The following is a 16,541-nucleotide window of genomic DNA, read 5'->3' on the forward strand; positions in this document are numbered from 1 at the left end:
TAAAATTCTTATTATCTTCCCTAGATCAGGTCATGCGGTCTTCGTGTTAATATTCTCTGCTTTCGACACCCCACCTTGTGTAAATCATGGCAGGCAAGGGAGCAGCTCAGCTGGGGATATTATGGCCCGGTGCCTGAAACACCAGAGTAAAGATAAGGAGATCTGAGTGTCGTTCCTGACCTACTAGGGGCTTCTTTCTTCTCCTGACTTGGGGAATGTTCATGAACCTGCTTTATTGGCGTTCTCATACTCAGATTTCTATGCTAAGGTGTTTAACGATGGATTGAAGGTGGTAAAACCAGACACTGCTTTGAAATCCCTCTGCACACTCCTGGCTTCTTCTTGCCCTACATATGAGCATCCAGACACAAGTGATTTGTGACTTAAGTACATTGAAACTCAGAAAGAAAGATGGGACTTTCTATGTATTATTTTAAAATATAAGATACACCCAAAATCTCAAGGAGTTTACCTCATCTTTACTCCTGTGGTTAGGACTGTGATGGGCACAGTTCTCACCACAGCGGGCAGCTCAGCCTGTTTCAGCAAACCCAGGACCAAACACAGTGGCTTGGTGAGGGCAGACATGAAAGGCTGTGATGCTGATCCCATTTGAATGATGCTCAGGGCTGAAGAAAGTGAGGAGGCAGTAGATGCAGTCCACCCTGCATGGTGGGACTTGATAGCAGTGAGAGTTATTACCTGGCCTATGGAGACCACTGGATTCTGATTACAGATAAAGAAACCCAACCCCTGTGGACCCCAGGGAACAACTTTCAGGATGACTGATAGATGCCAGACCCCTGCTTTGCCTTACTGCACTGTCTCAACTCACCTTCCCATGGGTAGCTTCACCCAGCTGGATGCTGTGGGCCAGAAGGAGGAAGGCTGGGATTCAGAGAGGGAAATTAAATCAGAGCAGGGTATCCAAATCCCCTAGGTTCCCTTGGAAATCCCAGCTCAGCACCCTGCCTGCTGGTGTCTAACAAGCCTCTCAAGAAAAAAGACATCAAACCCCAGGATTTATTATTAATCAGTCCAGCTACTTAGCACCTTCACTTGTGACCTTGGTTGCTAGGAAATTTGTGTCAATACACAAAAAGTGAAGTATTAATAGAAAGAAAGAGCAGCTGATGGGAGCTCTGCACAAAGCAGCACAGCCAGAGCAGGGGCTGCCCTTGCAGGACACGTTAGCCTGTAAAGTCTTCCACGCTACATCTTTACTAGGGAGCCAACCTTGCAGGGTCCCTTTACTGCTCCTGCAGCCATACTAATGCTATTACATTCAAAAATAGGGTCAAAAATTCAGTGAGAGTCCACAGTGTTCATTGGGAGCAGGCGCCAGCCATGCTGACTCCGAACCATCCTTGGGAATTGTTTCAGCAAACGTGAGCTGGTCTGGGTCAAAGCCATGCAGGGGACCACGTTTGCACTTTGTGATCCAATGGAGATGCAATACCCAAGCCCTCGATGCTTTTATTCCACTCACAGATGTAGCCACAATGTTTGAGGCACAGGTTGGCCTGTGGGCAGTGCTGAAATGTTCTTCAGCTTCCAAGTCTGGGAGCTTTGCTCCAGATCCTCAGTATTTGTGGAAGTTCTGATTTGATTTCAGCAGGAGGCTGATGGTGTGAGTGGATACCCATTCTCTTGGGCGCACACGGTTTGCAGGTTGCTTGGGGAGATAACAAGTGCAATAGGTAAGGGCTGGAAGAGGACACTAACTACTGACAATGCCAAGCTGGAAAGCACAGACCTTGCTCCAAGACCTGTGTGTGGACTGAGTCTCTAAGTTCAAGCAGTTTCATGTTGTTTTTCCCCACTGTATGTCCAGCATGGCGCACCTTGTGTTGGAGGGGAGGCTGCTTATAACAGCCATGTCCAAGAAAAACACAATGCTGGTGGTGCAATCATGAGACCCATTAGGCTTGCTTTCTTCTGGGGTGTTTTGTGGTCTGCTTATAGGTGTGGATGCAGGGATGGTGAGTGCAGGCAGCATTCCCACATCGTTCCCTTGTGATGATGTCTGTCTTTGGTGAGGAGCTGGCAGGAAAGGCTGGTGTCCTTGGTGTGGAGCAGTGCATGCACCAGCAGGGCTGGGAGGACAGAGGCGAGCTCCTGAGCAGTTGCAGACAAAATCGCTGAACCTTGCCTTATCCCATATTATTCTCCCCTCAGCTGTTCAGCTGGGTGATGCCATGTGGTGTTCAACAACTGCCACATTCCTCTTGCGAGGTGGCCGCCGTGTGACTGTTGGGGGAGTGTGAGGTAAGTCCTCGCCTGGCTTCTCCAAAGCTCTTCCATCCTGGGAAGGCTGCAAGTCCTGGGGAAACTTAATGTCTTCCATGCTCCTTCCCTTGGAGACCACCTGCCCTGCAAAAGGCCTCATGGGCAGCGCGCTGCCATCCCCATTTTACATGTGGGTGACTTGAAGATGGAGCTGTTTGGCCCAAATCAATGTGTTAGTGAGTGAAAGAGCAGGGAATAGGTCCCATATCTCCTTTTCCTGTGCTCTGTCTGCTGGATCATGGCCCTTCCCTCAAGTGCAAGGGATGAACAGAAATCTGTCCTGGACGGGTGTCAGGCAGAGACAGCTTGGCTGGCCTTCCGTTGTGTTTCAAGTGGTACACAGGTCTTCAACGGCTCCATACTTCCACCTAGTGACGAAGAGCTACTGCTCACATCTGCTTTTCTCTGTGCCCTTTGTGTTTGCAACACGCGAATGAATTCTCAGATTCCCCATGCTGAGCCTGTCTATAAGGCTGTTTCTGCTCATATGCTTAAAATCTGCAACCTCTAAATGAATAACTGCAAACAAACAAACAACCCCAGATGGCCTGAGGTGATGTTTTTGGGCAATGTTTCACTCATTAGGAAAAAAATTTCTTGCACACAAACATGCACTTACTCATCAAACTATACTGCTTTCCTCTTTGGTAGGTAATTGGACCTAAACATGGTCATCAGCTTTCAGTGGGAGAGTATTTACACTTCATACAACAAGACTCCTGTGTGACTCAACCATTCCTCTCCTAGTCTGAATTATGGATCTCTGTTTCTAGTCACTAAGGTCAATGTTCTTCACCAGGTTCCCTCTTTCTTCTCACATTTCAACTCCTTCAAAGAGATTTTTCCCTATGCGGTATCTTACCTAATCTGTGAATTTTTGCAAAGAATAAAGTCCTCATCCCAGTCAGATCCTTGGATCTGCAAACCTAGGACATTTTGTTGAGAATTTCCCCCGTAAAGCATTTCCTTAGCAGTGGATCACAAAATGCTATACAGAATGACAGAGGTGTTAACTAATTTTTTTTTGCTCACTATGATCTAGAAAGTTTAAGTGACTGAGTATGTTGGGAGCAGAAATGTCAGGGCCCTGAGTGCAGCAATAAACCTTTAACAGCCCCAATCAACCTCACCTGGAACCCCCATCCACACCCTGCCCATGGCTCAGGAACCCTATTTAACCTCAACTTTGGGCCTGTAGTCCCTTTCTGAGCTATGTTGTAGGAATACTAGTCTTTGGTTGCATCTCTAGTCCTGCCTTCCAGCTAGATCATGGGCCCATGTTGTAGCTGAGCCTCCAGCCCTGTCTCCTCTTGCTCCTGGAGGGACCCTGGACCTGGTACATCTCCTCATTTTGAGCTGTCAGTGGATCCTATTATCAGCATCTGGCTCTGCCTGCTGCATTCAAGTTATCATTTTTGAACTGTCTCTTTGGAAATAATTTTTTTTTTGAGAATTCCCTCAAGTTTGCTCTTCCTTCTAACCATATTTCTAGTGTAATTCTGGCTAATAAGTAAACTGAGTGTAGACTACTGACCAGGATAGAGTTAACTTTCATTTGGTTCCTGTAATCATTGGCTATATGCAGCTGAGAGACTGGGGCTTGACCTAGGAATAAACCAAACACAACTGGTTCCGCTGCTGGGCAGAGCTCCAGAATGTCCCTGAAGGTTGATTGCCTGTAACTTTGTGCCACTCTGTCTCTGAGTTGAGGCTGAGGAAAAATGACCGAGCCTGTTTCATCTCACTTTGGGGATGAGGTAAGAGCATGTATACATACTGCTGCTCTTTGACTGGTGCATGGTAACTCATTAAACTGTAGTTATGCTGTGGTGTCTGAGACCTTCCTCTGAATTTCAGTGGAAACTTCCATGAAGGCATCCCTACCAGTTCAGGGGCTCAGCAACCCATCATGTTTCTGCTGGCTCCATCAGAAACCATCTAGACTTCAAATAGATGGGTGCAGGGGTGGGAGTAGGGGTGGTGTTCACACTAGTGAGCACCTGATGTATGCTGAGCTGGGTCTTCCCTGCAGCCCATGGAGGCACATGGTTCTCCACAGGGTGATTGATAACGCTGTGTAAGTCCACTGCACTCTTTTCCACCACTGATCGTGTAAGGACCTGTAGGGGCACTGCATGTACTTGAGATGTGGTAGGGGATCTGAACACCCTTTGGGCAGAATTCCTGCCAAATGCAGACACTGTTGGGAATGCTATGGAAAAATTTAATTAAGAGTATATAAGGAAACCTTGAAGTCCACTTGCTGTGAAAGCCATTCCCCGTCTGGATATCAGTATATCAAGAAACTGTTCTATCAGTTTTTCTGTCATGTTGTGGGGGAAAAGGAGGACAAAATAGACTCACCATCCTCCTGTTGGAGGATCTTGTCATATACCAATGGAAGAACAATTCCAGGTTAGTCCAATTATGGTCATTAAAGACTTGGAACAAAACAGTTAATATCAGTAAGTGGCTTAGGTTAATAATTAAGCATACCCAATGGATGGCTCTGAGATTTCTGCAACAGGCATTGAGCCTTTTGAGAAAGTAGTCTGGTGGGTTCCAGCACATCATGACTGTTACCCACACGGGGACTGAACTGAGCACCTAACCCAACCTCAGACTGAAAATTGCAGTAGAGCTGATGTCAAAGGGATGGAGCAGTGATGCTGGTATAAGAGCCTCTGGACTTCTCTCATTGGAGGAGTGGAAGAAGAACAAATCGAATAAGGTAAGTAATACTAGGAAAAGTCCAGTAAGGACAATGAAAGTAAATCTAAATTATTTTTTTTATGTGCCTGCTTTGAAATGCAAGGTTCACATGCATCAGGGCTCTGGTCTCTGACCCCTACAAATTGGAGTTATTTTAAAATATGTAAGAAACATAGAGCAAGTAGTTGCAGTAGTTCTTGTGGTACAATAGGTAATAGAAGCTGCTATTGCTACTTCAGTGTCTTACATTGCTGTATTACTCTAGCCTAAACCATTCATGTGTTTGGATCTGAGGGAAAAGAGTAGGAAATGCCTGATATTGAATGCATGCATTGTTTCTGCTGGCTGGTCACATTTATCAGGTATGACTATAAACACATGCCCTTTACTTGCTACTCTGCTATGGACTCTTATGAAAGGTCATTTACCTCTTACCCACAGCTTCCTCACGGGTAAGGCTGGCCACTAACTTGAATAAGCTGAACAGGGACCTGGAGTATGTTTTCCTTAGGTTAAAGCATGCTACAGAACTGATGTGTTATTGAAGGTGCAGATTACTGAAGGCATTGCAGCCAACTGAAATGGTGCGTGTTGGCCAGGCTTCATTCAGCTCTTCTATTTCCAGGTGTATTTGGCTTGCATGTGTTGTGCTGCAGGTTGTAACGGCTGCAGCAGTTGGCTTTACGGGGACAGTGTGTTTGTCATAGTTGTAGGGTAACTAAAACTTCTGCCCAACTCTCACCTCTGAGTGCCACTGTTCTGTTGCATCTTGCCTAGGGTGCTAATCCACAGTTCTTCCACTGTGCAGCCCTGTGTATCCCTGCTCTTACCCAGCAGCTCTGAGGAAGCTTTTTGTTTGAGTTTTCGTGACCTTTATTTTTAGTATTTGGATTATATTTGCCATATTTATGGTAAAAGCAACATCAACTTTTTTAGGGGGAAGCATGTGAAAAACAGTCAGCTTTGCTCTAAGGCTTGCCTTTTCTAGACGACCCACCAGCAGACTTGGTTTCTTGAACGTCCACTATGGATACAGTACGTTTCACTCTCACTTCTGCAAAAAAGTCCCTGCTACTAAGGGAGGGAGAGGTGCACCAGAATCTCTATAGTATCTGCCTTTAATGTTCATTTTAGACCAGGAGTGCACTTTTGAAGCAAGTTTTCTCATCTCCAGAAAAGGTGTTTGATTTTTTGTTGGTTTTTTTTTTTTTTTTTTCCACAGAACTGTCTCACTGAACAGACTGAAATCTTTCTGAATAAATTCAAACAGAAAGATATGCACCAAAAAACCACTCCAGCCACTACTGCATGTTCAGTCCTTGGGACTAGGTTAGGTCTAGTGCTGTTGTAACACCACTAAATCCTTGCAGTGTGGATGTTGGGTCTTTGGCATGAATTGTTTTGCTCTACAGATCTGCTTCTATTGGGTTGCACAACAAATGGGGATGTGGCTTTGTTCTGGTTTTTGGTTTGTTTTTTTTTCCCCCCTGTTTCTGCCATTATCACCAAGTGTTTTGCTGCCCAGTCTTGAACAGTTATTTCTGATCTCCATTGATTTTAGAGGATGGTTCTTCTCCAGCCTTTCACCGTCTTGAAACTCCACTGCTTTATCTGGCAGAGACCAGATAGAAAGAAACAGGAGAAGCAAGTTCTTTTCCCTCCTTTCCCTCTTAAGTATGGAATGTGCAATGCCCCAACAATATCCAGTGCCCTTGGACAAAAGTTGATCACATCTTCTAGTCAATGTCCGAGAGCACGTTGTGCTTATAGACCGCAGACCATTTCTTTGTGTATGTCAGTCCTTTAAAAAACAACAGAAAGCATCAGCAATTATGAACCATGGTACCAGTAGCAAAGAAAGAACCAGCCCTGGGTGTTTTGTTGTTGTTCCCCCTCCCCCTTTTTTTTTATAATAGTGAGCTTTGGTTTAGTTTCTTTTTAAATGTAGGTGTTAATGAACTCAAATGGCTTCATTTTGATGGGTCTTACAGACACTTACTGAAGCCAAAAAAGCAGACAGTGCTATGGATAGTTCTTTAGGCTTTCTCAGGTGACCTGACAGGCACTCACCAGTGTAGGAGAGGGCTTGAATCAATGCAGTGTACATAGCGAATAGAGCAAGACCACTACATGGAAGAACACATGAGCTCTTGGTACCATCATTCTTGCAGAGGAAGGGCCTTAAGAACATTGAAGTCTGTTCTTGTCCATGTGGGACATGGATTCTCACTTTGAGATTACTGATTATACAGTGCCTCGTACAGTGATTGTGATTTTTGCTGTTTACCTCCTACCATAAAAACAATCCAAAATCCTAAATTATCTTCTTGCCATTTGATTTTATCTTTATGCCTGGGACTTTTGTGGTCTGAACTGAGTTTTAACAGCCAAGGGATGTTCTGTGTAAGGGTGTCCCAGGCTCTGTGCTCACTGGTGAGAATTGGAGGCTCTTGCTCATTTAAAATGTGGAAAAATTAATTGACCCATAGTTATTTCCATACTAGTTCAAAACCCAGAGTGAAGGCAGTAAAGTTGATGGTCTATATTTTGAAATGTTAGAACAGTTCCTGGCAGAGACTTTATAAAGGGAATGTGTGATATGACTTTCTATGATAGCATCCCTGGAAGTGTTTAAGGCCAGGTTGGATGGGGCTTTGGGCAACCTGGGCTAGTGGAGGGTGTCCCTGCCCACAGCAGGGGGTTGGAACTAGATGATCTTTGAGGTCCCTTCCAACCCAAACCATTCTACGATTCTATGAAATAAGACCAAGGAATTTGTTACAACAATTCCCAGCACCATTGTGATCAAGTCTACCAGTGCTCTTCCAAGCAATTCCTAAGCACACCTCAGGACACAGCATGGCCTGTTCCTAGTTTGGAGCTTAGTATAGTCAAGTCACTCGTTTTCAGAGCTGGAGAATGACCATGGCATTATTTAGTTTAACGTAATAGATGTAACAATTTTGCACAAAGCAGTGCAGAGCTAGGAGAATTTAACATCATTGGCTCTAAATCCTGTAATTGCTTTCACTGATTCACCTGTGCCTACCACTTAATCAGAAACACGGCCCCAGTGGTGAGGAGCTTGTCCTGAGCTTGGCTGGAAAGTAGTCTGCTTGGAGGGGCATATGTTCTATATAGATCTGTTGGGTGGGAAGAAGAAGAGTGTCGTTTGCAATATATTGATCCTTTATGCTGTCTGAGAGGTGAATCAGTGTTTTCTCTGTGATTCCACCTTTTGGTCCATCTTGTCTGCTATACCACAGACTATTGCTCCCACAGGTCTGCAATGTGAAGAAATAATACAGATGGGGTTTGTTTTAAAATTACAGGGAAGGTGTTAAGGCCCCAAGTCATGATCCTGGAGCCAGTCTCTTGTGAAATCCCCATCCAAAGTTCAAGATGAAGCCTTGGAGATCATCCTTGCTGAGTGCTGAGCTGATATTCTTTGCAGGTGGGTGATAGAGAGGTGTTGTATGACCAGTGTGGTTGGAGACAACAGCAGTAAAATCCAGTGCTGTTGGGTTGGATACAGACTGATTGTGAGTGAGACACATGGGGAAGCATCTCTAAAAGGTGTAGAATGGTATGAGATATTGACTGCAGCATACAGGGTGTTGTCCAGCCTTTTCATGGCACTCTTTCCCTAGTCGGTGGAGATTTCTGGATTTATTGTTAATTGTCTGGATTTATTGTTAATTGTCCCTGTTCTCCCTGAGCTCATCTCAGGTCTGTTGGTTTTCATTCACTTTATGATAGTCATGTCACTGTTTGCATGTTGATATTAAGGGTTCATGATGCAAATATGTCCTGTATTTGGCTTCAGTGATGACTACTGGTGTTTGGTGAGATTGCATTCACACGCATCTAAGGAGCTGGAAATCTCCTGAAATGCTAAACAGGAAATTGGTTATCATGGTAAAAGGACTCCTGGAAAATTCTGATATTTTGCTACAAACAAAAGGAGCCAGATACTGGTTCATCTCTATTAGCTTCAGAGGATCAGGGTCCCCAAAATAAATCCTAAATCACCTTAAGACTTTGATGTCTTTATGAAAGGCACTATATAGCAGGTTACATGTGACTTAATATCACGATGCAGAAGTTCCTTTCCGGTCCTGCATTTCTTTCCTAAGGACTTCAGCAAGAAGGGGTTGGATAGGCTGTCTGGGAGCCAGAAAACGATATATTTTGTGGGCAACCCTAAGTTTGGAACAATGTACAGAAGTGAGCAAACATGTTTCTTTGAGAGCTGGAGGAGGTTTAAACATGAGGTTTATTGTGCTTATTTTGATTGTTGAAGAGGACAGGAGGCTCAGACTGTAGCTCAATTTGCCAAGTCCTGAAGGCATCAAAACCATCCTGAGGGGAAGCAGGACTATTACAGAGGGGAGACAGTTGGGGGGGAAAATGATGAGTGATATGACTACTTTGGATGCTTGAGAAGGAGAAATGAGATGAAGAGTGGGATCACGGGAGGACAGCTGTCAGACCACTATATCTTGTCCTGAACGAGATATTTTAGATGTTTGTGTTATACTTCAGCCTGATGTAGCTGGGTTGGTTTTGCAGTGACAGCTACAGGATTGCTCATTAAGCCCCAAGAAGGCAGCGTCGCTGGAGGAACGTGGATTACTATTACCCTGGACGGTGAGTTTTAAATTCTTATGTAGTGCGTGTCAAAGTAACAGAGAATCTGCTCCGTTCTGAGATTTGTGGTTGGAGTGACAAACTTAAGCAACAGATACATGGGCTGTGGCACCTATAACATGAAATCGACTAGAAATTGTTGCTTCAAAAGCTATTGCTGATGGTTGCTGGTTTTTAAATTCTTTCTAGGTGAGAAAAGTCACATTTTTACCTTATTTTTGTAGATACTGGGCTAGAAATTTCTTCCCTGTCACTTTTTTTTTTTTTTAGAAAATCTGAAAGTCTCATCTGTTCATAGGTCCTAGGATGCTGGAGCTTTAAAAACACTAATGATAAACATGAGATCTGAGTAAAAATCACAGAAATTGATATGTTGTGGGCCCAAAACCAGCTGTACAAAGCTAGGCCTGATTTTCTGTGGTGCTGAGTATCGATTCATTGGGAAGAGAGTTGGTTTCTGAGCCAGCTGTACATTCAGTTTAGCTGCTCAAGTTCTGACACTTGGTCATTTATAACTATGATGAATGATATCAGTCTTGTTTTTCTGAATATCGTGCATTCCCATAGAGACGATGAAATGGAGGGAAGAAAGGAAGCTCATGTCTTCATGTGAGATGTTTCCCCAAGAGCACTGTGTGGCAGGGAGACACACTCACAGCTGGGAACTCACCATTCAAGCAGAGTGGGGTTTTTTGGGGGGGAGTGGGGGAAGACAGCCAGGCCTTGGGAGAAAAGGGAAAAAAACCTTCCTGGCACCAGGAGGAAATGTGCAGTTTTTTGCAAATCAGGAAACCACTGATGTCATTTAAAATGACCTGTGAAGATCGTGAGCAAAAGGAGAGTTGCTTATAAACCTTCTTCATTTCTACTTGTATTTGATTGTGCTACAAAAGTTAAGCATGCTAGTTTATGTTCAGATAGAGCTTGACTTTCTGAAGATTAAAAGTCTTTGATCCTTTGGACAGGTCACTCTAAAGAAATGGGCTAAGCAGATCCACCTTGCAGCACAGGCCAACTTGACGTCCTGTCAGCAAAACTATGCGAGACATCAGCAACTGCAAAGATAGTGTCAAATGGTACTAATTTTGTAGGTGCTTTACGTATTGATGGGCACGATGTTTCTTCCAGATGGCTGAGGTGATTCAAGCTCCCCAAAACTGTCAATCTTTGCAGATTTACATATGGAAGAGACCAAGTATTGTGTTACTGGCAAAAAAAGCCACACAGCTGCATGGTGGGATGAACTTGGTCTTAATATGAAATATATACAAACATCATTTTAAAAAACCTGATTAGAGGGTCTCAGTGTTGCTCCTAAAGAGAAGCTGGGTTGCACATTCAAAAATGTTTATATCTTGTGTGACTGTGAGCAATCCTGTCCTCACAGAGCTCTTCTGGTTGACTTTGATTACTTAGGCTCAACATCCCACCAGCTAGAACAAGTCTCTTCAGCCAGTGGGTCCCAGCTGGAGGTGTCCCTGGTGAATCCAGATCTGCCCAGGTTGCCGTGTGATGTCTATCCAGTGTATTTTGACTTATCCACTATAAGATGCAGAACAAGGTATGATCCATGACTACAGTGTGGCTAAGACCTTCCCATGTGCCTGGTAGGATCCTCATTTGCTTTCAGTGTCTGTACAGGCAGTTTGGGAGTTTAAGGAATTCCTATGGCTGCTTCTGTGGCTGCGCCTGACCACTTCCAGAGCTGTGTTGCATTTATCCTTGTTTCAACTCAATGAAGCTCTAGGCTAGCTAGCATAAGAGTCAGTGACACTTCTTGGAGGGGCTAGACTCGGATCCTCAAAGGTTTGTAGACATCAAATTCTTAGATGCAAAACTCCCAAGAAAATCTCAAGGAGGATTTTACTAGCTTCTTGTGTCTTTGACCTGTCCAAGATGATAGAGAGGTTATGGGCAGAGTGGGAAGCAAATATGTTTTCAAGCACCAGCTGGGCAACCTAAGCTGCCTGTTTTCCATCCTGTCATAAGTTTAAAGATGATTGTTTGACTGGAAGATTAGGGATGTTGCAATAGGCTGTAAGAGTGACCCTAACGGGGCTCTTCCATCTCTTGCTGCTGTGATTTGGTCGGGAGTTAATTCTCCTGAATGCGGTGCTGAGAAAGTGTGTGCATTAAGGATGCAGTGTTAATTTACAAACCAGGATCAAGATGCCCTGTAAATCCAGGTAGCCTTGGGTTATTTTAATACTAATGAATAGCAATTATTCATTAGTATTAATGAACACTAATATGCATGTCTGTGTTTTGCATTAATGTATAAATTGGATAGAGTTCTGAGGTAGTCCTATCACCTTCTGCGCTTAACTGTAATTTCTTGCAGTGCCTTCATATTTCTTTTAAATTGAGTTTGGGTTCATATGTGTAAAGTTTGGATTCGCAAAAAATTTTTTCTCTGTTGAAGCCTCAGTGGACCTGCTAAGAATGGAGACCCTGTGAAGGACCTGGCATTTCCTAAAAAATAAATCCAATCCTTATAAAAATAATATAACACATTTTCTTCCACCTAGGTCTTCACCCCAGGAGGGTTTGTACTATGTGGAGGTCATCTTTAAAGGACACGTAATAAACAACCTGACTGAAGTGGAGAAAGAAAACTATACTTTCAAGGTAACCAACAAGCAAAGATAGAAGTGATGATAAAAAATTCAAGGTATTGAAGTCAAAATTTGGACTCAGTACCTGTATATGTCTGATAGTATATGTCTGATTGATTGTATGTCAGGACAAGAAGTTAGGATGCTCCTTCTGTCCCTTAAAACTAGGTGCATCGAGGTACTCATCAGTCTGGCACTGGATAGACTAGGTGATCTAAGAGATCTTTTTGAATCAAAAATCTGGTCCAAGTTAATCTGTCTCTGCACTTAAGCCACATGGTCAGAAGGCACTATGGTGTCAGAAGACCCTATGCCAGCTTCTTCTGGTATTAACCATCAAGCTCTGCAGGGTGGCAGCTAACAGTCTGCATGGACAGGCAACCATGGGGAAGAATACCTCCCATGGGCACAGCTGGTTCCAGGAAAGGACATCTCTCCAGGTCTAGGATGGCTCTCCACACCTAAGATGAGCAAGATTTGGAAAGCTCAGACCTCAGTTGTGATTTTGTATCTGTTGCTCAGTTATTTTGAGAGCTCACTACTCGCCAGACCAGTATTTTTCCTCTGGCACTCAATGTCAAAGCGTGTTGTCTCAGGAGGTTGTGGGGCATGGTCATATTAGACCAGTTAATGATGATGGTGTCAGGATCTCTCATAGAGCAGAATCCTTAACCATGGCTATGTGCTTCAGGATGAGGCCTGATGCATTCGGAAGTCAAGTTTCACCTCTGTGCTAACTTTGAGTATCGAGCAAGAAAACCCAGTGTTTTCAGAAAATTGCACATTAAAGCCGAAGAGTCATTGGGTGGTTCAGCTAGCTTAGAGAGTTGATGAAAAATCACCAGGGGATGCTGTTAATGAGGCACATTCCAAGCTAAATAAAACACAATGTGTCTCTTTGTTTTGGGACTGGGACCTGGGAGCTATGTGTATTAAAAATTAATTTTGCCTCCACATTAGATTGAAAAAGCCTGCTGCAGGCAGCAACAAGTCTGAACAGCTTGGAAAACTTGTGTCAGCTAGTGGCCCTAGTTTTGTTTTGCCTTTTTTCTCTGCATCAGCTCCAGCCTGGGGTATGGCGTGATGTTGCCTTTGCTTCTCAGAAGTGGCCATCACTGGAGGGAGTTTGTGGCTACTCGTTCATTTTTAACATGACCATGAGGAGGACAGAAGGCAAAGACTGAGCTTTGAAAGGGAATGGGGTTCAAAGAAAGCTCAGAAAAACCCCCACATATGCAATGATGTCTTTGATTCGATTCAGCAAATGAGTTTGTTTATGGAGCTGACAGCAGCATCAGTAAGTACAAGTGAGGACAGGAGAGGGCTCAAAAAGAAGGTGGGGAGGATGAAGGTGTGTGGAGAAGGCTCTGAGAAATGGGTGAATTTGGGAATGGGGACACATGGGAAATGTACTGTTTCTGTAAGGTTAATGAAATCGAGCAGCTAATGACTTCTGTGACTAAATCCTGTTTCCATCTAGCAGGACTGCAGGCTAGATTTATGGAGGTATTTGTAGCTCCTAAGAAAGCAGAGAAACAAATGGATTTTACAAAATCTGAACAAGCCAGGTCCTTTTATGCATCACTTTAAGCCCAAGACCCCTAAATACCTTGATCCTTGCTTTTCACATAATGATATGTCTTTCCAGAGTGTCAAATGCTGCCCTGGGGAAAGACAATGACATTACTCTTATTTTTCAGAGCAGATATGAGGAATAAAGAAGTGAAGTGGTTTTAGCAATGTCTCCTTGTAAAATGTAAGGCTGTGCCTGTATTCACAAGGCAGTGTCAGGATGTGGTCTCAGCACTGCCTGGGATCACCTAGCTGCTGCTCCTTGGTTCAGGTTGTTCTGCTTTGAGTGATAGCAAGTCAGCTCCCATTAGACAGCGGGGGTCAGGCCACTCTTTTTTGAGCTGCTGGAGTATGTCCAGAGAAGGACAACGAAGCTGATGAAGGGTCTGGAGAACAAGTCTGATGAGGAGGGGCTGAGGGAACTGGGGTTGTTTAGCCTGGAGAAAAGGAGGCTGAGGGGAGACCTTAACACTCTCTACAACTGCCTGAAAGGAGGTTGTAGTGAGGTAGGTGTTGGTCATTTCTCCCAAGTAACTAGTGACAGGGTGAGAGGAAATGGCCTCAAGTTGCATCAGGGGAGGTTTAGATTGGATATGAGGAGAAATTTCTTCACCGAAAGAGTGGACAAGCACTGGAACAGGCTGCTCAGAGAGGTGGTGGAGTCACCATCCCTGGAGGTGTTCAAAAAACACACAGATGTGGCACTTCGGGACATGGTTTAGTAGTCATGGTGGTGTTGGGTTGATGGTTGGACTTGATGAACTTGGAGGTCTTTTACGACCTTAAAGATTCTATGATTCTTTTTGGCTTAGAGGGAGAGTTTCCCTGCATGGATATAAGCCATGCTGTTTCCCGGGCCAAATAACAAGTTTCAAGCTATTTTATTGACTTGTATAGCCTTAGTCCAAGAGCCCACCTCCTCTTTCCATAACTCTCCTCGTGGCCTTCCCAAGACATCCAGCTCTGTTTCAATGCCTGTCCAGGTACCTTCCCACTGACACCAGACCACGTGCTCTCAGCTGCATCAGCTTGTTACAAGCTGATATTCAGCTAACCCAGCACTGGATAATACCTCAAGTGCTGGAGGAAACTCCATATCCACAGCAGGAATTTCTTAAACACATCCAAAGAGTTTTTACTTCCTCCAATTCTAGGATCCAGATGCTTGATTTGGACATAAAGTATTTTTTAGCTGCTGAAGCCATCTATTTTTGTCCTGTTTTGTCCATCTTCCAGGGAGGGACAGGGACATTTACAGAAAATATTGGTTCCATGTGAGCTAACTGTGTGTGGAGGACCATGTGTGCCTCTGGACACTTGACCAATGAGTAGTGCTCCCACTCACAATGCCATTTGATTGGTGTCAGCCTAGGCAAAAAGTTTCTAGAGTAATTTTGGTTAAAAAGTCTCACAGATTTTAGTCAAGAAGACTGGAGAAGAGGGGCAAAAGGTTTGTTCTGCTCATTGAAAATGCAGACAAAGCATGTACCAGTTCAGGTATCCATGTCTCAGCTACTTTGAGAGGCTGATGATGACCTTCCTCCACTTGGAAATTGTCCCTGTGTGTTCCCCATCTTCTGAGAGGCTTGCCTCAAAGCACAATCTCTCTGCTCCTTCTTGGACTCTGTTGAAGTAAAAAATAGCAGTTTTCCAGTATTTCCTTGCTGTTTCCTCAGAGGTAGTGCTTTCCCAAAGACACCTCTGATTATTGTACTGCATTAAGATGGGCGAATGCAAAAATTTTCTTTGCTACACTGCTTTAGGATACTCAACAACCTTGCTAAAGACTAGCTGAAGTATCTCACTTCTGTGATGTAGAAATAGTTTTTAAGAGTATATTACTGGGAAGAAAAATGGTGCCATAATGCCAGATAAAATGGAAGACTCTAGTTCAGATAAAGTATGACTTAGAAATTTTATAGTGTATTACATCATATCTTCTGGAATTGACTAAAGCCAGGCTGGCCAATTTGGGCACAAAGAGGATGCAAAAATGGCAATAAGCCATACTCTGAATGCAGAGGAAGCAAGAAGGTGATATTGTGCTTACTCCCTTCTCAGAACAGGACTCGGCTTCAAAGATCAAATCTGAAGTGTGAGTCTCTGAACCGCAGTTGCCAACTGTGTTGTAAGCAATGTGTAATCAGATCTTCTTGGGTTGCTGTGAAAATGACTGCCATTTAACTACAAATTTCTCTTTGCAGTTCTCTGCTGTGCAGACACCTGTGGTTTACCAAATTAATCCACCATCTGGCATCCCAGGTACAGAACCTTTCTTTAAGCTGGAGCCCACTTTAATTATTATTTGATGTTCCATACTGTCTTTCTCCTTATGAGGGATCTGTCTTGCTGGGGATTAAAATGAACACCTCCAGAACTTAATGTCCAAGCTCATGCTGAACAGGAAAACAGATTTGCACAAGGGGGGGAGAGAGTCTACAGCACAGGGTACAAGAGAAATGGGTAATGCACAGTGACCAGGTTATTTGGTACTTATTTTCTTCAGACCAACTGGGGCAGTTCAGGTCTAATCAGTTTCAACTCCTGAGTCATCTGACCCTAATTATTTAGTAATAATTTTAAGAAGAATTAACTATTAGGTGATATTGTACTGCCATACAGATCTTTTGGTTAACAGGGCTTTAGCTCAGACTTTCATATTACATGAAAAGACAGCCACTGGTTTTGGTCTGAACAGTTAAC

General features: G+C 43.8%; 1 protein-coding gene across 10 annotated transcripts in view; it reads left to right on the forward strand.

Annotated features, from left to right (window-relative positions):
- The first annotated feature begins 4,794 nt into the window (after positions 1 to 4,794).
- Positions 4,795 to 16,541, forward strand: part of PKHD1 (PKHD1 ciliary IPT domain containing fibrocystin/polyductin) — a 272,265-nt gene continuing 260,518 nt past the window's right edge. For 8 of the 10 annotated variants that reach the window (XR_012834978.1, XR_012834977.1, XM_075750415.1 and 5 more), the window contains exons 1-6: positions 4,795 to 5,020; positions 8,284 to 8,455; positions 9,574 to 9,651; positions 11,068 to 11,212; positions 12,180 to 12,279; positions 16,043 to 16,100. Coding sequence is in view for 6 of the 10 variants with exons in the window: in XM_075750415.1 (XP_075606530.1) it covers positions 8,404 to 8,455; positions 9,574 to 9,651; positions 11,068 to 11,212; positions 12,180 to 12,279; positions 16,043 to 16,100 (433 nt within the window). In the remaining 4 variants the exon portion in view is untranslated. Of the gene's footprint in view, positions 5,021 to 8,283; positions 8,456 to 9,445; positions 9,652 to 11,067; positions 11,213 to 12,179; positions 12,280 to 16,042; positions 16,101 to 16,541 lie in introns of all 10 variants that reach the window. The other 2 variants (XM_075750418.1, XM_075750419.1) reach the window with 2 other exon arrangements.

The sequence above is a fragment of the Balearica regulorum genome, chromosome 3 (assembly GCF_011004875.1).
Source record: "Balearica regulorum gibbericeps isolate bBalReg1 chromosome 3, bBalReg1.pri, whole genome shotgun sequence".
Classification (NCBI taxonomy): domain Eukaryota; kingdom Metazoa; phylum Chordata; class Aves; order Gruiformes; family Gruidae; genus Balearica; species Balearica regulorum.